Source organism: Psittacula echo, assembly GCF_963264785.1.
Source record: "Psittacula echo genome assembly, chromosome: 19".
NCBI classification, from domain to species: Eukaryota; Metazoa; Chordata; class Aves; order Psittaciformes; family Psittacidae; genus Psittacula; species Psittacula echo.
Window position 1 is genome coordinate 1,843,755 of NC_137755.1, and position 20,747 is coordinate 1,864,501.

A 20,747-nucleotide genomic window follows, 5' to 3' on the forward strand; every position below is an offset into this window, starting at 1 on the left:
ATGACGCACGCCGCCGGCCTTATAGGGGGGTGCGTGCGTGATGACGTCACCAGCGTCGTCCCCCCCCCCCTCCCCGCCTCCTCCTTCCTCCTTCTCTCCGCCCGCCGCCATCTTGGCGTCACCTCAGGCGCCGCCATCGCTGTGGTCCCCCCCCCCCATTGACTTAAAGGGGGCCCTGAGGTAAAAAGCGGCTCCCCGGTGCCTCCCGTCGCCATCGCCACGCTCCTCAGGCTCTATGGAAGCCCATGAGGGGGTTAAAGGGGTCCCCGGGTGCCAAAGAGCCGCGGGGGGGGGTGGTAAAGGAGGACCCCCCCCCCACGCCTCCGGCAGCGCATAGGGGGAAGGCAGTGGCTTAATGGGGGGTTATGAGGGGAAAAGGGGGGGTTCGGGGGGGTCCCCCCATTTAAAAGGGTTGGGGGACCCCTTAATGGTGGTTTATGGGGGGGTTTGGGGGGGTTATGAGGGGGTTCGAGGGGGTCCCCCCATTTAAAGGTGTTGGGGGACCCCTTAATGGTGGTTGATGGGGGGTTATGAGGGGAAAAGGGGGGGTTCGGGGGGGTCCCCCCGTTTAAAGGGGTTGGGGGACCCCTTGAAGCTGTTTCTTAAGGTCTAAATTCGCCTTTTTTACCTTTTCCGCCTTTTTTTACCCCATTCCAGGCAATGGAGGAGCAGGGGCCCCCCCGGAGCGCTGAGGAGCCCCCCAAGAGCCCTCCAGGGCCTTCCATAGGAGACCCCCTTAAAGGCAATGGGGGTCCCATTAAAGGCAATGGGGGCCCCATTAAAGGCAATGGGGGTCCCATTAAGGGCAATGGGGGCCCCATTAAAGGCAATGGGGACCCCATTCAAGGCAATGGGGGACCCATTAAAGGCAATGGGGACCCAAAGGGTGATGGGGACCCCATTAAGGGCAATGGGGACCCCATTAAGGGCAATGGGGACCCCATTCAAGGCAATGGGGGCCCCATTAAAGGCAATGGGGCCCCCATTCAAGGCAATGGGGGCCCCATTAAGGGCAATGGGGACCCCATTCAAGCTGGTAGGAGCCCCCTTTATGGCAATAGGGCCCCCATTCGAGGCAATGGGGACCCCATTAAAGACCATGAGACCCCCATTCAAGGCAGTGGGACCCCCCCAAAGGGCAATGGGGGCCCCACTGAACACACTGGGACCCCCATTCAAGGCTATGGGACCCCCATTCAAGGCAATGAGAGCCCCATTCAAAGCTATGGGGCCCCCATTCAAGGCAATGGAGACCCTATTAAGGGCAATGGGGACCCCATTCAAGGCTATGGGACCCCCAATCAAGGCACTGAGACCCCCCTAAAGGGCAGTGGGACCCCCATTAAAGGCAATGGGGACCCCATTAAAAACAATGAGACCCCCATTCAAGGCTATGGGACCCCCATTAAAGGCAATGGAGACCCCATTAAGGGCAATGAGACCCCCATTAAAGGTAATGAGACCCTCATTCAAGGCTATGGGACCCCCATTCAAGGCAGTGGGACCCCCATTAAAGGCAATGGGGACCCCATTAAAAGCAATGAGGCCCCCATTCAAGGCTGTGGGACCCCCATTAAAGGCAATGGGACCCCCATTAAAGGCAACGGAGACCCCATTAAAGGCAATGGGGCCCCCATTCAAGGCACTGAGACCCCCCTAAAGGGCAGCGGGACCCCCATTAAAGGCTATGGGAGCCCTATTAAAGGCAATGGGGACCCCATTCAAGGCAATGAGACCCCCATTCAAGGCAATGGGACCCCCATAGAAGCCCCTGGGGCGGCCCTGGCCCCACTGCGGGCGGCCCTGGAGGCGGCGCTGCTGCAGGGCCCGGGGGAGCCGCTGCCCCCGGCGCTGGGCCCGGTGCTGAGCCTGCCCCTGCCCCCCCCCGCCAAGTGCCTGCGCCTGGATGGAGCCCGCCTCCTGCGCCGCAACCTCGCCCTGGTAACGTATAGGGGGGGCCTATAGAGCCCTATAGGGGCCCATAGACACCTATAGTGGCCTATAGAACCCTGGAGAGCCTCATAGACCCCTGTAACACCCCATAGACCCGCATAGATCCCCTTAGCACCCCATAGACACCCCGTAGACCCTCATAGACCCCCATAGCCCCACTGTAGACACCCATAGACCCCCATATGCATACAAGGCACCACATAGGACCCCATAGACACCTAATAGAGCTCCATAGCACCCCGTAGACACTCCACAGAGCCTTTTAGTAGCGCATAGGCACCCATAGCACCCCATAAACACCCCATAGGCCCTCTTAGCACCTCTTAGACGCCCATAGCTCTCCATAAACCCTTTTAGCACCCCATAGACCCCCTTACGCACGCACAGCACCCCATAGGACCCCAATTGCCCCTCATAGGACCCCAATTCCCCCTTATAGGACCCCAATAGGAACCCAATTCCCCCTCAATCCCCCCATAGCCCCTCAATTACTACCCATAGAACCCCAATATCCCCCTAGATCGCCTCCATTACCCCCGTATACCCCCGTAGGAGCCCAGTTCCCCCCATAGCACCCCAGTTTCCCCCTATAGAACATCATGAACCCCTATAGAACCCCCTTTATCCCGCCTGTTCCATTGCAGGACCCGGCGGGGGGGCCCCCGTTGGGCCTCTCCCGGCTCCACACGGCCCTGAGCATCCTGGAGAAGTACGGCAGGAACCTGCTGCAGCCCCGGCCCCCCCGGCACTGGCGCTGCGTCAGCTACAGCAACCCCGTCTTCAGCTCCACGCTGGGGGCCATCCAGGTACCCGGCCCCTATGGACCTCTATAGACCCCTATGGGCTCCTATAGGCACCTATGGGTTCCTATAGATCCATATGGGTACTTTGGCAATGGTGTTGCATCAGCTACAGCAACCCCGTCTTCAGCTCCACGCTGGGGGCCATCCAGGTACCCGGCCCCTATGGACCTCTATAGACCCCTATGGGCTCCTATAGGCACCTATGGGTTCCTATAGATCCATATGGGTACTTTGGCAATGGTGTTGCGTCAGCTACAGCAACCCTGTGTTCAGCTCCACGCTGGGGGCCATCCAGGTACCCGGCCCCTATGGACCTTTATAGACCTCTATGGGCTCCTATAGGCACCTACGGGTTCCTATAGATCCATATGGGTACTTTGGCAATGGTGTTGCATCAGCTACAGCAACCCCGTCTTCAGCTCCACGCTGGGGGCCATCCAGGTACCCGGCCCCTATAGACCCCTATAGGCACCTGTAGACCCCTATAGGCACCTACGGGTTCCTATAGATCCATATGGGTACTTTGGCAATGGTGTTGCGTCAGCTACAGCAACCCTGTGTTCAGCTCCACGCTGGGGGCCATCCAGGTACCCGGCCCCTATAGACCCCTATAGGCACCTGTAGACCCCTATAGGCACCTACGGGTTCCTATAGATCCATATGGGTACTTTGGCAATGGTGTTGCGTCAGCTACAGCAACCCTGTGTTCAGCTCCACGCTGGGGGCCATCCAGGTACCTGGCCCCTATGGACCTCTATAGACCTCTATGGGCTCCTATAGGCACCTATGGGTTCCTATAGATCCATATGGGTACTTTGGCAATGGTGTTGCGTCAGCTACAGCAATCCCGTCCTCAGCTCCACGCTGGGGGCCATCCAGGTACCCGGCCCCTATAGGCACCTATAGATGTCTATAGGTACCTACAGGCACCTATGGGCTTCTGTGTACTTCTATGGATGCATATGGGTATCTAGGCAATGGTGCTGTGTTCGGCTCCATCCTGGGGGCCATATAGGTACCCAGTTCCTATAGGTATTTATAGATCCCTGTAGACACCTATGGGCTCATATGAGCCCGTATAGATCCTTATGGGCTCGTATAGATTTGTATGGGCACCTGTAGACCCCTATGGGCGCCTATAGACTCTTATGGGCTCCTATAGCCCCCTATGGCCTCCCTGACACTGGCGCTGTGTTCACGTCCGCACTGGGAGCCCTATGAGTACGTGCCCCTATAGACATCTATAGACTCCTATAGAGTTACATGGGCCCCCCAGCACCCCAATGTCCTCCTATGGCTCCCATAGCACCCCAATCCCCCCCTAGAACCCTAAAACCCCCCCCAGAACCCCACTATCACCCCATAGATTCCTATAGCACCCTGTGGGACGCTTATAGCCCCCTATGTTTGCTATAGGGGGCCCGGGAGGTGCTGATGCTCTTGGGGTACACGGCAGAGGGGGGGCCGGGGCTGAGCTTCCCCCCGGGGGTCCTGGCCCCCCATGGCCCCGGCGTTGCCGCGGTGACCGTGGATGTGCTGGTGCTGCGCAGGGAGCTGGAGCTGCTGCTGGCTGTGAGCTATAGGGGCTATAGGGGCTATAGGGGGCAATGGGAGTCAATGGGGGGCAATGGGGGGCAATGGGGGTCAATGGGAGTCAATGGGGGTCAATGGGGGTAAATGGGGGTCAATGGGGGCAATGGGGGCAATTGGAGTCAATGGGGGTCAATGGGGGCAGTGGGAGTCAATGGGGGTCAATGGGGGCAACGGGGGGCAATGGGAGTCAATGGGGGTTAATGGAGGCAATGGGGGCAGTGGGGTCAATGGGGGTCAATGGGAGTCAATGGGGTGAATGGGAGTCAATGGGGGCAATGGGGGTCAATGGGAGTCAATGGGGAGCAATGGGGGTCAATGGGAGTCAGTGGGGGTCAATGGGAGTCAATGGGAGTCAATGGGGGACAATGGGAGTCAGTGGGGGTCAATGGGAGTCAATGGGGTGAATGGGAGTCAATGGGGGTCAATGGGGGTTAATGGAGGCAATGGGGGCAGTGGGGTCAATGGGGGTCAATGGGAGTCAATGGGGTGAATGGGAGTCAATGGGGGTCAATGGGGGTTAATGGAGGCAATGGGGGCAGTGGGGTCAATGGGGGTCAATGGGAGTCAATGGGGAGCAATGGGGGTCAATGGGAGTCAATGGGGAGCAATGGGGGTCAATGGGAGTCAATGGGGGTCAATGGGAGTCAATGGGAGTCAATGGGGTCAATGGGAGTCAATGGAAGTCAATGGGGTCAATGGGGGTCAGTGGGAGTCAATGGGAGTCAATGGGGGGCAATGGGGTCAATGGGGGTCAGTGGGAGTCAATGGGAGTCAATGAGAGTCAATGGAGGTCGATGGGGGTCAATGGGAGTCGATGGGGGGCAATGGGGGGCAATGGGCTCAATGGGAGTCAATGGAAGTCAATGGGGGGCAATGGGGGCAATGGGGGTCAATGGGGGGCTCTGATTCTGCCTTTGCCCCCCCCAGAACCAGCACCCGAACCCCCACTTCTTCACTGACATCCTAAAGGGAGGCGATGAGGTGAGGATGGACTGGTCTGAACTGGTCTGAACTGGTTTGGACTGGTCTGAACTGGTTTGAACTGGTTTGGACTGAGGGGCTCCTTTCCCCATGCCAGGAGGACCTGGTCACTGATGCGATGCCCATAGTGGAACGCGATGGACCTACAGGTATGGGGCCCTATGGGGTCTATGGGGCTCTATGGGGGCTCTATGGGTCCCCTATAGCTGCTATATGGGTACTGATGCTGGGTTTGCCTATAGGGGACCCTCCCTCCCGATGTGATCGGCCACGCACCCCCCCTACCAGGTAACATGGAACAGCCCAGTCCCCCTATAGCGATCTATAGCACCCTATAGACACCTCATAGAGCCCCATAGAGCCCCATAGACACCCCATAGAGCCATATAGATACTCTCCGGACATTCTATAGTGCCCCATAGAGCCCTATGGACACCCTGTGTGTGTTCTATAGATACCTGTATGCACCCCATAGTGCCCCATAGACACCTTATGGAACCCCAAGGGCACCCTATATACACCCTATAAAACCCCACAGGCACCCGGTAGCGCCCCATAGACACGCTACAGAACCCCATAGGCACCCTATAGTGCCCCATAGAACCCTATAGACACACTGTAGCCACTTCCATAGAGCCTATAGGTGTAGACCTATATGTATATAGAGCTTATAGTTCCCCATAGACACCCCATAGACCTCTATATTTCCTCTATAGAACCCCATAGCCACTCATAGACCCCCCATATCCGCCCCCGTATACTTACAGACCCCCATAGGTACCCCATAGACACCCATAGCCCCCCATAACCCCCTATAGACACCCTATAACCCCCCTTATGCTACATAGGGGAGGTCTACGGGTCCCTAAACACCTTCTCCCCCCCCCCAGCTCCTCCCCCCATGCCCCCCCCCCGGCCGCTATGGGGCAGCCCCATGGATCTATGGGGCAGGAGGAAGCGGGGGGAGGCTGGGCCTGCGCCTCCTGCACCTTCCTCAACACTGGCCCCAGTGTCCTCTGTGGGGTGTGCGAGCGCCCCCGCCTGGCCCGGAGGCCCCCCCCGCAGGTGCCAATGGGACCTTCCTATGGGGGCCCTGTGGGGCTTGGGGGGGGTCCCAATGGGCTTTAAAGGGGGTTTAATGGGGTCTAATGGGGTTTAATGGGGTCCCAATGGGGTTTAATGGGGTCTAAAGGGGTTTAATGGGGTCCCAATGGGGTTTAATGGGGTCTAAGGGGTGTTTGAGAGGGTCTAAAGGGGGTTTAATGGGGTTTAATGGGGCCTAAAGGGGTTTAATGGGGCCTAAGGGGGTTTAATGGGGTCCCAATGGGGTTTAATGGGGCCTCAGGGGGTTTAATGGGGTCCCAATGGGGTTTAATGGGGTCTGAGGGGGGTTTGGGGGTTCCAATGTGGCCTAATAGGGTTTCATGGGGTCTGAAGGGGTTTAATTGGGTCTAAGGGGGGTTTGGGAGGGTCTAAATGGGGTTTAATGGGGTCCCAATGGGCTTAAATGGGGTCTAAAGCGGTTTAATGGGGTTTAAAGGGGGTTTGGGGGGGGTCTAAAAGGGGCTTAATTGGGTCTAAGGGGGTTTAATGGGGTCCCAATGGGGTTTAATGGGGCCTCAGGGGGTTTAATGGGGTCCCAATGGGGTTTAATGGGGTCTGAGGGGGGTTTGGGGGTTCCAATGTGGCCTAATAGGGTTTCATGGGGTCTGAAGGGGTTTAATTGGGTCTAAGGGGGGTTTGGGAGGGTCTAAATGGGGTTTAATGGGGTCCCAATGGGCTTAAATAGGGTCTAAAGCGGTTTAATGGGGTTTAAAGGGGGTTTGGGGGGGGTCTAAAAGGGGCTTAATTGGGTCTAAGGGGGTTTAATGGGGTCCCAATGGGGTTTAATGGGGTCTAAATGGGGTTTAATGGGGTCTAAAGCAGTTTAATGGGGTTCCAGTGGGGTTTAATGGGGTCTAAAGTGGGTGTGGGGGGTCCCAATGTGGTTTAATAGGGTTTCATGGGGTCTGAAGTGGTTTAATTGGGTCCCAATGGGGTTTAATGGGGTCTAAAGAGGTTTAATGGGGTCCCAATGGGTTTAAATGGGGTCTAAGGGGGATTTGGGGGGGTCTAAAGGGGGTTTAATGGGGTCCCAATGGTATTAAATGGAGTCTGAAGGGGTTTAATGGGACCCAATGTGGTTTAGTGGGGTCCCAGTGGGGTTTAAAGGGGTTAAATGGGGTCTAAGGGGGGTTTGGGGGGGTCTAAATGGGTTCAGTGGGGTCCTAATGGGGTTTAATGGGGCTTAAAGGGGTTTTAAGGGGGTCTCAATGGGGTTTGGGGGGTCCTAAATGGGGTTTGGGGGGGGTCTCAAGGGGGTTTAATGGGGTCCAAAAGGGGTCTTCGGGCTCTGCCCCCCATTGACCCCCCCCCCCCTTTCCCCCCACCCCATAGGGCTGGTCCTGCCCCCATTGCACCTACTTCAACCCAGGCCCCGGCCCCACGTGTGCCCTGTGCAGGCAGCCCCTGGGCACCCCCCCCAGCCTGGCCCCCCCCGCCCCTGAGCCCCACTTGGTACCTTCCAAAGCCCCCCCCCCGCCCCCCCCCAAGGCCCCCGACGCTGACCAATGGCGGCAGCGGCGCCTGGACCAAGATGGCCGCCGCGTGGTCGCCCTCCTGCGGGTGAGTGGGGGGGGGCCCCTATAGGGGCTCCTTGTTGCCCCCTATGGGGGGTAAGGGGGGGTATTGGGGTTCTCTAGGGGTCCTATGGGGGGGTATTGGGGTTCTCTAGGGGTCCTATGGGGGGGTGTTGGGGGTCTATAGGGGTCTATGGGGGGGTATTGGGGTGCTATGGGGGGGTATTGGGGGTCTATGGGGAGCTATGGGGGTCCTAGGGGGCAATAGGGTTGCCCTATGAGGAGGGTATTGGGGCTCTCTATGGGGTCTCTATGGGGTCTCCTCCATGGGTCCCTTTGGGGTCTCTATGGGTCCCTATGGCTCCCTATGGGGTCTCTGTGGGTCCCTATGGGGTCCCTATGGGTCCCTATGGGTCTCTATGGGTCCCTATGGGTCTCTATGGGGTCCCTATGGGTCTCTATGGGGTCTCTATGGGTCTCTATGGGTCCCTATGGGGTCTCTATGGGTCCCTATGGGTCTCTATGGGGTCCCTATGGGTCCCTATGGGGTCTCTATGGGGTCTCTATGGGTCCCTATGGGTCTCTATGGGGTCTCTATGGGTCTCTATGGGGTCTCTATGGGGTCTCTATGGGTCTCTATGGGTCCCTATGGGTCTCTATGGGTCCCTATGGGGTCTCTATGGGTCCCTATGGGTCCCTATGGGTCTCTATGGGTCCCTCTCTCTCCCCGCAGGCCTCCGAGCTCCAGGGCTCCCCCCTCCCTCTCCCCCCCCCGCCCCCCCCCCGCGCCCTCTTGGTCCTGGCCGGGGCCGGGGGCCTCCGTGGGGCTCAGGAGCCGGGGGGGCCTTTGGGGGCCTTGTCCTTGGCCGAGGCTGCCCGCGGCTGGGCCTGCGCCATGGGGCAGGCGGGGGGCGCCCTGCGGGCCTGCCTGGGGCACCGGAGGAGGCAGGTGGGCGGGGCCTGAGGGACCGGGCGGCCAATCAGGGCGGGGGGCGGTGCCATATAAGGAGAAGGGGAGGGGCTAAGGGGAGGGGGGAAGGGGTGGCCATATAAGGGAAAGGGGAGGGGCTACTGCGCAGCCAATGGGGGAAGGGGCGGGGCTAAGAGGGGAGGGGGTAGGGGGTGTCCATATAAGGGAAAGGGGCGGGGCTAAGTGGGGGGGGAAGGGGTGTCCATATAAGGGAACAGGGAGGGGCTGCTGTGCAGCCAATGGGGGGAAGGGGAGGGGCTACGAGGAAAGGGGAGGGGCTGAGGGGAGAGGGTAAGAGGTGTCCATATAAGGCAAAGGGGCGGGGCTAAGGGGAGGGGGTAAGTGTCCATATAAGGGAAAGGGGAGGGGCTGCTGTGCAGCCAATGGGGGGAAGGGGCGGGGCTAAGAGGAAAGAGGCATGGCTAAGGGGAGGGGGTAAGAGGTGTCCATATAAGGGAAAGGGGTGGGGCTTTTCCACAACCTATGGGGTTCAAGGGGAGGGGCTAAGAGGAAAGGGGTGGGGCTAAAGGGTGTCCACATAAGGGAAAGGGGTGGGCCTAAGGGGTATCCATATAAGGGAGAAGGGGAGGGGCAAAGGGGTGTCCAATAGGGGGGAAGGGGAGGGGTTAATGGCTTATAGTGGTGCTCTATTGGCCTATATGGGTTCTATACTGGTCTATATGGGTTCTATGCTGGTTTATAATGGGCTGTATTGGTCTTGCACTGGTCTATATGGGGTCTATATTGGCCTATAGTGGGTTGCGATGGTCTGTATTGCTGCCACACTGGGCCATAAGGGATATATACTGGTTTATACTGGTTCATACTGGTTTGTATGGATCTTTACTGGTTTCATGCTTAGCCATATGGGTTTTGCTGGGCCTTGTACTGGTCAATACTGGTCTATATTGGTGCTATATGGGCATAAACGGGCTCTATGGGGGTGTATATTGACCTGTGCTGATTCATATTGATACTATAATGGGCTATATGGCTTCTCTATTGGCTTGTATTGATTCTTTATGGGTTCATATGGATCCCATTCTGGTCCGTATTGGTCCATATGGATCCCATTCTAATCTGTATTGATTCTGTATTGGTCCATATGGATCCAATAGGGGTCACTATTGGTCCATATAGATGCCATACTGATGCGTATTGATCCATATCGATCCCGTACGGACCCTTACTGGTCCTCTATTGGTCCATATCGATCCCCTATTGGTCTGTATTGATCCATATCGATCCCATTTTAATCCGTATTGATGCTGTATTGGTCCATATGGGTTCCAGACTGGTCCTTATTGGTCCGTATGGATCCCAGGCTGGTCCCTGTTGATCCTATACAGGTCCATATAGATCCCATATTGGTCCGTATTGATCCATATGGATCCCAGCCTGATCCCTATTGCTTCCTATGGATCCCATCCTGACCCCTCTGCCCCATTCCCCTCCTTCCAGCTCCAGGCTCTGGCCTCCTTGGGCTTCCCGGAGCGCATCCCCGCCGGCCGGGCCCTCTTCCAAGCCGGGGGCCTCTTGAGCCCAGCCCTGGCCCAGCTCCAGGCCCCCCGGCTCCAGCCCTTCCTGCAGCGCCTCTGGGAGCCACGCACCCCCCCTATGGACTTCGAGCAGCCCGACCAGCCCGTGAGCTATGGGGCAATGGGGGGGGGGGCAATGGGGGCTAATGGGGGGGGGGCAACGGGGTCCTCATTGGCTCTCCCTCGTTGCAGGCCCTGGTGCGCCGGGCGCTGGCCGAGCTGGGCCTGGCGAGCTGGGGCCGGGCTCAGCTCTTTGTGGCCCTGGGCCGGGAGCTGGGCTTGGGCCGGGCGCCGCGGGAGCTGCCGGAGCTGGTGGAGGCCGTGGGGAGCTGCCGGGACCGGGAAGAGCTGCGGCGGAGGCTGCGGTGCGAGTGCGCCGTGTGCGGGACGGCGCTGCCCCGCGAGCAGGTCAGCCAGGCCAGCAGGGGGCGCTGAGGGCGTGGGCTGGGTCCGCCCGGCCAGCAGGGGGCGCTGAGGGCGTTGGGTGGGTCATCCCGGCCGGCAGGGGGCGCTGTGCGTGGCGCATGGGTCAGCCCAGCCAGCAGGGGGCGTAGAGTGGCAGGAGGAAGGCAGCCCACCCAGTAGGGGGCGCTGTGTGCGGGCAGCGGGTCCGCCCGGCCAGTAGGGGGCGCTGTGTGTGTATATGGAGGTCATCCCATCCAGCAGGGGGCGCTGCGTGCGGGGAGCGGGTCAGCCTAGCCTATAGGGGGGCGCCATACGCAGGTCAGCCTGGCCAGCAGAGGGCGCTATGGGTGAGTGCAGGTCAGCCAGAGCAGCAGGGGGCGCTGTGTGGACAGAGCAGGTCAGCCCATCCAGCAGGGGGCACCGTGCGTGCGTAGCTCCCCCCCGTCCCCCAGGGGGCGCTCCGCTCGCCTTGAGCCCCCTCATCCCACCCGGTAGGGCTCCGCCATCCTCAGGTCATCCCAGCCACTAGGCGGCGCTATACGTACGTATGTGCGTGTACACACAGTCTCTATGGGCCATACACAGGTCATCCCAGCCACTAGGCGGCGCTATACATACGTATGTACAGCCGAGCCACCAGGGGGCGTGGACTGCGCCACGACCCCCAGCGCCCTCTGTCCCCTCCCATAGAGCCCCATAGCGCCCCATAGAGCCCCATAGCACCCCATAGCTGCCCCATAGCGCCCTGTCCATAGGCGCAGGTGCTGACGGGCTGCCAGTGCTGGCTGTGCCCCGAGTGCTTCCGGCTCCACTTCACGGTGGGGGTGCGGGAGCGGCGCGTGCGGGACCTCGTGTGCCCGGCCTGCGCCCGGCCCGACCTCCGCGACGAGGCCTGCGCCGCTGCCTACTTCTCCACCTTGGATGCGCAGGTATTATGGGATGGAAATGGGGTTATAATGGGGTTGTAGTGGGTTATAATGGGGTTATAAGGGGTTATAATGGGTTATAATGGGATTATAATGGGTTATAGTGGGGTTATAATGGGGTATAATAGGTTGTAATGGGGTTATAATGGGGTTATAATGGGGTTGTAATGGGTTATAATAGGGTTATAATGGGTTATAATGGGTTATAATGGGGTTAAATGGGGTTATAATGGGTTATAATGCGTTATAATGGGGTTATAGTGGGGTTATAATAGGGTTATAATGGGTTGTAATGGGGTTATAATGGGATTATAATGGGGTTATAATGGGTTATAATGGGGTTATAATGGGTTATAATGGGGTTAAATGGGGTTATAATGGGTTATAATGGGTTATAATGGGGTTATAATGGGGCTATAATGGGGTTATAATGGGTTATAATGGGGTTATAATGGGTTATAATGGGTTGTAATGGGTTATAATGGGGTTATAAGGGGTTATAATGGGAATATAATGGGTTATAATGGGTTATAATGGGTTATAATGGGATTATAGTGGGTTATAATGGGGTTATAATGGGGTTATAATGGGTTATAATGGGTTATAATAGGGTTATAATGGGTTATAATGGGATTATAGTGGGTTATAATGGGGTTATAATGGGGTTATAATGGGTTATAATGGGGTTATAATGGGGTTATAATGGGTTATAATGGGGTTATAATAGGGTTATAGTGGGTTATAATGGGGTTATAATGGGTTATAATGGGTTATAATGGGTTATAATGGGTTATAATGGGGTTATAATGGGTTATAGTGGGGTTATAATGGGTTATAATGGGTTGTAATGGGGTTATAATGGGGTTATAATGGGGTTGTAATGGGTTATAATAGGGTTATAATGGGTTATAATGGGGTTATAATGGGTTATAAGGGGGTTAAATGGGGTTATAATGGGTTATAATGCGTTATAATGGGGTTATAATGGGGTTATAATAGGGTTATAATGGGTTATAATGTGTTATAATGGGGTTATAGTGGGGTTATAATAGGGTTATAATGGGTTGTAATGGGGTTATAATGGGAGTATAATGGGGTTATAATGGGTTATAATGGGGTTATAATGGGTTATAATGGGGTTAAATGGGGTTATAATGGGTTATAATGGGGCTATAATGGGGTTATAATGGGTTATAATGGGGTTATAATGGGTTATAATGGGTTGTAATGGGTTATAATGGGGTTATAAGGGGTTATAATGGGATTATAATGGGATTATAGTGGGTTATAATGGGGTTATAATGGGGTTATAATGGGGTTATAATGGGTTATAATGGGTTATAATAGGGTTATAATGGGTTATAATGGGATTATAGTGGGTTATAATGGGGTTATAATGGGGTTATAATGGGTTATAATGGGGTTATAATGGGTTATAATGGGTTATAATGGGTTATAATGGGTTATAATGGGGTTATAATGGGTTATAGTGGGGTAATAATGGGTTATGATGGGTTGTAATGGGGTTATAATGGGGTTATGATGGGTTGTAATGTGGTTATAATGGGGTTATAATGGGGTTGTAATGGGTTATAATAGGGTTATAATGGGTTATAATGGGGTTATAATGGGTTATAAGGGGGTTAAATGGGGTTATAATGGGTTATAATGCGTTATAATGGGGTTATAATGGGGTTATAATAGGGTTATAATGGGTTGTAATGGGGTTATAATGGGATTATAATGGGGTTATAATGGGTTATAATGGGGTTAAATGGGGTTATAATGGGTTATAATGGGGCTATAATGGGGTTATAATGGTGTATAATGGGGTTATAATGGGTTATAATGGGTTGTAATAGGGTTATAATGGGGTTATAATGGGATTATAATGGGGTTATAATGGGTTATAATGGGGTTATAATGGGTTATAATGGGGTTATAATGGGTTATAATGGGGTTAAATGGGGTTATAATGGGGTTATAATGGGGTTTAATGGGGTTATAATGGGGTTGTAATGGGATTATAATGGGGTTATAATGGGTTATAATGGGGTATAATGGGTTATAATGGGTTATAATGGGGTTAAATGGGGTTATAATGGGTTATAATGGGTTCTAATGGGTTATAATGGGGTTATAATGGGTTATAATGGGGTTATAATGGGTTATAATGGGGTTATAATGGGTTATAATGGGTTGTAATGGGGTTATAATGGGATTATAATGGGGTTATAATGGGTTATAATGGGGTATAATGGGTTATAATGGGTTATAATGGGTTATAATGGGGTTAAATGGGTTATAATGGGGTTATAATGGGTTATAATGGGGTTGTAATGGGTTATAATGGGTTATAATGGGTTATAATGGGTTGTAATGGGGTTATAATGGGGTTATAATGGGATTATAATGGGGTTCTAATGGGTTATAATGGGGCATAATGGGGTATAATGGGTTATAATGGGTTATAATGGGGTTAAATGGGGTTATAATGGGTTATAATGCGTTATAATGGGTTATAATGGGGTTATAATGGGTTATAATGGGTTATAATGGGGTTAAATGGGGTTATAATGGGTTATAATGCGTTATAATGGGTTATAATGGGGTTATAATGGGGTTATAATGGGTTATAATGGGGTTATAATGGGTTATAATGGTGTATAATGGGGTTATAATGGGTTATAATGGGTTATAATGGGGTTATAATGGGTTGTAATGGGGTTATAATGGGTTATAATGGGGTTATAATGGGGTTATAATGGGTTATAATGGGGTAAATGGGGTTATAATGAGGTTATAATGGGTTATAGTAAGGTTAGAATGGGTTATAATGGGTTACAATGGGTTATTATGATTTACAATGGGTTATTATGGGTTGCCATGGGGTTACAATGGGTTTCAATGGGGCCCCTGCCCCACAGCTCCGCCAGTGCCTGGACCCGGCCACCTACGAGCTCTTCAGCCAAAAACTGACCGAGCTGGAGCTGGAGCGAGACCCCCAGTTCCTCTGGTGCCCCCAGGTGCGCTATGGGGCACCTACGGGGCTCTATAGGGCTCTATGGGGCTCTATAGGGCTCTATGGGGTGTCTATGGGGCTCTATGGGGTGCCTATAGAGGGCTATGGGGGGGTGCAGGCGGCGCGCTGCGGCGCGGCCACCAGGGGGCGGTATAGTGCCGCGGGGGGCGGGGCCAGCCGAGGACACGCCCCCTCCCTCCGCTCTATGGGGTCTCTATGGGGTCTCTATGGGGCTCTATGGGGTCTCTATGGGGTCTCTATGGGGCTCTATGGGGCAGCCCCACAGCGAGGCCTCTCCTCTGCCCCCCAAGTGCTCCTTTGGCTTCATCTTCGAGGCTGAGCAAGGCCCCGCTGAGTGCCCCCAATGCAAACAGTGCTGCTGCCCCCGCTGCCAGCGCCCGGTATGGGGCTCTATGGGGCTCTATGGGGGTTCTATGGGGCTCTGTGGGGCTCTATGGGGGTTCTATGGGGCTCTGTGGGGGTCTATGGGGTTGGGGGGGTCTGTGGGGCTCTATGGAGTCCATATGGGGTCCCTATGGGTCTCTGTGCGTGCCAATGGCTTCCTATGGTTCTCTATGGGTCCTAATGGCTCCCTATGGGTCTCTATGGGTCCCAATGGATCTCTATGCGGTCCCTATGGGTCTCTATGGGTGCCAATGGCTCCCTATGGGGTCTCTATGGGTCTCTATGGGTCCCAATGGCTCCCTATGGGGTCTCTATGGGTCTCTATGGCTCCCAATGGCTCCCTATGGGGTCTCTATGGGTCTCTATGGCTCCCAATGGCTCCCTATGGGGTCTCTATGGGTCCCAATGGCTCTCTATGGCTCCCAATGGCTCCCTATGGGGTCTCTATGGGTCTCTATGGGTCCCAATGGCTCCCTATGGGGTCTCTATGGGTCTCTATGGCTCCCAATGGCTCCCTATGGGGTCTCTATGGGTCCCAATGGCTCCTTATGGGGTCTCTATGGGTCTCTATGGGTCTCTATGGGTCTCTATGGGTCTCTATGGGGTCTCTATGGGTCCCTATGGGTCTCTATGGGGTCTCTATGGGTCTCTATGGGTCTCTATGGGTCCCTATGGGTCCCTATGGGGTCTCTATGGGTCTCTATGGGGTCCCTATGGGTCTCTATGGGGTCTCTATGGGTCCCTATGGGTCTCTCTGGGTCTCTATGGGGTCCCTATGGGGTCTCTATGGGTCTCTATGGGGTCTCTATGGGGTCTCTATGGGTCCCTATGGGTCTCTATGGGTCTCTATGGGTCTCTATGGGTCTCTATGGGGTCTCTATGGGGTCTCTATGGGTCTCTATGGGTCTCTATGGGTCTCTATGGGGTCTCTATGGGGTCTCTATGGGTCTCTATGGGGTCTCTATGGGGTCTCTATGGGTCTCTATGGGGTCCCTATGGGTCTCTATGGGGTCTCTATGGGTCCCTATGGGTCTCTATGGGTCCCTATGGGGTCCCTATGGGGTCTCTATGGGTCTCTATGGGGTCTCTATGGGGTCTCTATGGGGTCCCTATGGGTCTCTATGGGTCTCTATGGGGTCTCTATGGGTCTCTATGGGGTCTCTATGGGGTCTCTATGGGTCTCTATGGGTCTCTATGGGTCTCTATGGGGTCTCTATGGGTCCCTATGGGTGCCAATGGCTCCCTATGGGGTCTCTATGGGTCCCTATGGGTGCCAATGGCTCTCTATGGGTCCCAGTGGCACCCGGCCCACGCCTCCCTGTCCTGCGCTGCCTTCGAGGCCTGGCTCGGCTCCGGTGACCCCCAAGCGGCGGCCGTGGGGCTGGAGGACTTCCTGCAGGAGCACAGCATCGGTGCGCTAGGGGGCGCTGCGCTCTATGGGGCTCTATGGGGCTCTATGGGGCTCTATGGGGCTCTATGGGCTCTATGGGGCTCTATGGGGCTCTATGGGCTCTATGGGGCTCTATGGGGCTCTATGGGGCTCTATGGGCTCTATGGGGGCTCTATGGGGCTCTATGGGGCTCTATGGGGCTCTATGGGCTCTATGGGGCTCTATGGGGCTGCATGGGCTCTATGGGCTCTATGGGGGCTCTATGGGCTCTATGGGGCTCTATGGGGCTCTATGGGGCTGCATGGGCTCTATGGGGCTCTGTGGGACTCTATGGGCTCTATGGGCTCTATGGGGGCTCTATGGGGCTCTGTGGGCTCTATGGGGCTCTATGGGCCCTATGGGGTTCTATGGGTCCATATGGATCTCTAGGGGTCTCTATGGGTCTCTATGGCGTCTCTATGGGTCTCTATGAGCTCTCTATGGGGTTTCTATGGGGCTCTATGGGGCTTTATGGGGTCCTTAGGGGTGTCTGTGGGGCCCCTATGGGGTCTCTATGGGTCTCTATGGGGTTCCAATGGTCCCCTATGTGGTCTCTATGTGTCCCTATGGCTCCCTATGTGTCCCTATGTGTCCCTATGGGTCCCTATGGGTCCCTATGGGTCCCTATGGGTCCCTATGTGTCCCTATGGCTCCCTATGTGTCCCTATGGGTGCCAATGGGTCCCTATGGGTCCCTATGTGTCCCTATGGGTCCCTATGTGTCCCTATGTGTCCCTATGTGTCCCTATGGCTCCCTATGTGTCCCTATGGGTCCCTATGTGTCCCTATGGGTCCCTATGCCTCCCTATGGGTCCCTATGGCTCCCTATGGCTCCCTATGGCTCCCTATGGGTCCCTATGTGTCCCTATGTGTCCCTATGTGTCCCTATGTGTCCCTATGTGTCCCTATGGCTCCCTATGGCTCCCTATGGCTCCCTATGGCTCCCTATGGCTCCCTATGGCTCCCTGTGCCCCATAGGCTGCCCGCGCTGTGGGGCTCGCTTCGCCCTGGCCCGGGGGGGCTGCCTCCACCTCCAGTGCTCCCAGTGCCAGCACCAGTTCTGCAGCGGCTGCGCCTGCCCCTTCCACCCCCGCCACGTGAGCCTATGGGGCAGCCATGGGGTGTCTATGGGGTGTCTATGGGGCTCTATAGGGCTCTATGGGGTGCCTATAGAGGGCTATGGGGGGGGTGCGGGCGGCGCGCTGTGGCGCGGCCACCAGGGGGCGGTATAGTGCCGCGGGGGGCGGGGCCAGCCGAGGACACGCCCCCTCCCTGTGCCCTATTGGTTTCTATGGGGTCTCTATGGGGCTCTATGGGGTCTCTATGGTTCCCTATGGGTCTCTGTGGGGTCTTTATTGGTTCCTTGTGGAGTCTCTATGGCTCTCTATGGCTCTCTATGGGTCCCTATGGGTCTCTATGGGTCCCTGTGGGTCTCTATGGGGTCTCTATGGGTCTCTATGGGGTCCCTATGGGATCCCTACGGGTCTCTATGGGTCTCTATGGGGTCTCTGTGGTGTCTTTATGGGGTCTCTATAGGTCCCTATGTGTCCCTATGGGGTTCCTCTGGGTCTCTATGGGGCTCTGTGGGGCTCTATGGGGTCCCTATGGGTCTCTATGGGGCTCTATGGGGTCTCTATGGGTCCCTATGGGGTCTCTATGGGTCTCTATGGGGTCCCTATGGGTCTCTATGGGGCTCTATGGGGTCTCTATGGGTCCCTATCGGGTCTCTATGGGTCTCTATGGGGTCCCTATGGGTCTCTATGGGTCTCTATGGGGTCTCTATGGGGTCCCTATGGGGTCTCTATGGGTCTCTATGGGTCTCTATGGGGTCTCTATGGGTCCCTATGGGGTCCCTATGGGTCTCTATGGGGCTGACCCCCATCTCCCCCCCCCAGTCCTGCCCCATTGAGCGCTGCCCCCTCCGGGGCTCCCTCCATGGGCACCACCCCCGGGACTGCATCTTCCACCTGCGGGACTGGAGCCCCCCCCGCCTGCAGCGGCTCCTCCAGGTGCGCTATGGGGCTCCTATGGGTCTCTATGGGGTCCCTATGGGTCCCTATGGGTCTCTATGGGGTCTCTATGGGGTCTCTATGGGACTCTATGGGGTCCCTATGGGTCTCTATAGGTCTCTATGGGTCTCTATGGGTCCCTATGGGGTCTCTATGGGTCCCTATGGGTCTCTATGGGTCTCTATGGGTCCCTATGGGTCTCTATGGGGGTCATGGCTTGGTCCAGGCAGCGCGTTGCCGCGCATCCACCAGGGGGCGGTATAGTGCCGCAGTGTGCTCTATGGCTCCCTATGGGGTCTCTATGGGTCTCTATGGGGCGCTATTGGGGGGGTCTATGGGGTGTATATGGGGCTCTATGGGTGCTAATGGGTCTCTATGGGGTCTCTATGGGGTCTCTACGGGGGCTCTATGGGGTTCTATGGGGTTTCCATGGGTCACTATGGGGCATCTATGGGGTTTCTCTGGGGTCTCTATAGGTTCCTATGGGGTCTCTGTGGGTCTCTATGGGGTGTGTATGGACTTTCTATGGGGTTTCTATGGGTCTCTATGGGTCGCTATGGGGCAGCCCCCTAACCCCTCCCTCCCAGGACGCCTCCGTCCCCTTTGAGACCGAGCCTCCCCGGGGCTTCTCCCCCCCGCCTGGTGGTAAGAACCCACCCCCCCCCTTTCCACCCCCCCCTTTTCACCCCCTAAGTGTGGGGCAGCCCCATAGCTCCCTATGGGGCCACCCCATAGGAGGCTGCCTGGTGCTGGAGCAGAAAGAGACCCCAACGGGGCTCAAGGACGAGCCCTGCGGCCGGGAGGCCCCGAAGGACCACGCGGGCCTGTGCCGGTGAGCAGCGACGGGGCCGCGCTATGGGGCCGCGCTATGGGGCCGCCCCATAGAGGCGCTAACCAGCGCCTTCCTCCTCCCGCCCGCTAGGGGGCACTACACCGAGTACCTGGTCCGCCTCATCAACCACCACGGCCTGGACCCGCTCTCCCTTTACGACTCGGACGAGCTGCGCGCCGCCGCCGAGCGCCACCTAGCGGCCGGGCGGACCCAGCGCCTGGCGGGAGAAGGGGGCGTGGCCTACGAGCGGCGCCTGCGCGGGCTCCTCCAGCAGGAGGCGCCTCTGTGCGGCGGCGGCGGGGGCGTGGCCGGGCGGGGCACGTGACCCCCGCCCCGGGGTGCCGCGGAAGCGCGCCGGCGCGCCGGCGGCGGCGGCGGCAGCGCGGGGAAAAGACGCGCGCTGGGCTGCCGGAGCGCGGGAGTGGTGCCGGGCGCGCTGGCGCCAAAGAGGGGAGCATGGCGCCGGGCCCGGCCCAACGGCGGCTGCGGGCCTGGCTGCTGGAGCAAGTGGAGAGCGGGCGCTACGCGGGGCTGGTGTGGGACGACCCCGAGAGGACGGCGCTGCGCATCCCCTGGCAGCGTGGCGGGAAAGGGGGGGCCGGGAGCGCGCTCTGCAAGGTGACGTCAGCGGGGCAGGGGGCGGGGCCGGGGTCCTCTTGAGTGCTATGGGCAGCCGTTGATCTCTATGGGGTGCGTTGGTTCCTATGAGCCCTGTTGATCTCTATGGGGTGCGTTGGTCGCTATGGGCCGCATTGAGCATTATGGGGTCTGTTGGTCCCTATGGGGTGGATTGGTCCCTATGGGACCCCGTTGGTCACTATGGGGTGCGTTGGTCCCCATGGGGTCCCCTTGATCACTATGGGGTGCGTTGGACCCTATGGGGTCCCATTCAGCCCTATGGGCCCCCTTGATCCATATGGGGTTCGTTGTTCCCTATGGGGTGGATTGGTCCCTATGGGCCCCCCTTGATCCCTATGGGGTGCATCGTTCCCTATGGATCCCCCTTGGTCCCTATGGGGTCCCCTTGATCACTATGGGGTGCGTCGTTCCCTATGGATCCCCCTTGGTCCCTATGGGGTGCATTGGTCCCTATGGGATCCCCTTGATCACTATGGGGTGCGTTGGTCCCTATGGGCCCCATTGATCCCTATGGGGTGTGTTGGTTCCTATGGGGTCCCATTCAGCCCTATGGGCCCCATTGAGCCCTATGGGGTGCGTTGATCCCTATGGGGTGGATTGGTCCCTATGGACCCCCTTGCTCACT

At 56.5% G+C, this 20,747-nt stretch overlaps 2 protein-coding genes across 3 annotated transcripts in view; both read left to right on the forward strand.

Annotated features, from left to right (window-relative positions):
* RNF31 (ring finger protein 31) lies at positions 1-19,943 on the forward strand (the record flags this gene model as incomplete). The annotated part of the gene is made up of 21 exons (XM_080631905.1): positions 1-33; positions 658-1,941; positions 2,598-2,759; positions 4,173-4,328; positions 5,277-5,330; positions 5,428-5,479; positions 5,573-5,618; positions 6,221-6,395; positions 7,767-7,994; positions 8,682-8,897; positions 10,380-10,562; positions 10,649-10,864; positions 11,617-11,790; positions 14,715-14,813; positions 15,121-15,210; positions 16,512-16,626; positions 17,621-17,739; positions 18,538-18,651; positions 19,239-19,296; positions 19,387-19,483; positions 19,574-19,943. 21 exons carry the CDS (start codon positions 1-3, stop codon positions 19,806-19,808), a joined length of 3,906 nt encoding a protein of 1,301 aa, XP_080488031.1. The 3' UTR covers positions 19,809-19,943.
* Positions 19,822-20,747, forward strand: part of LOC308228462 (uncharacterized protein) — a 9,137-nt gene continuing 8,211 nt past the window's right edge. For both annotated transcript variants that reach the window (XM_080631820.1, XM_080631821.1), the window contains exon 1: positions 19,822-20,101. In XM_080631820.1, the coding sequence (XP_080487946.1) occupies positions 19,940-20,101 (162 nt within the window). In that variant the 5' untranslated portion in view covers positions 19,822-19,939. The remainder of the gene's footprint in view (positions 20,102-20,747) is intronic.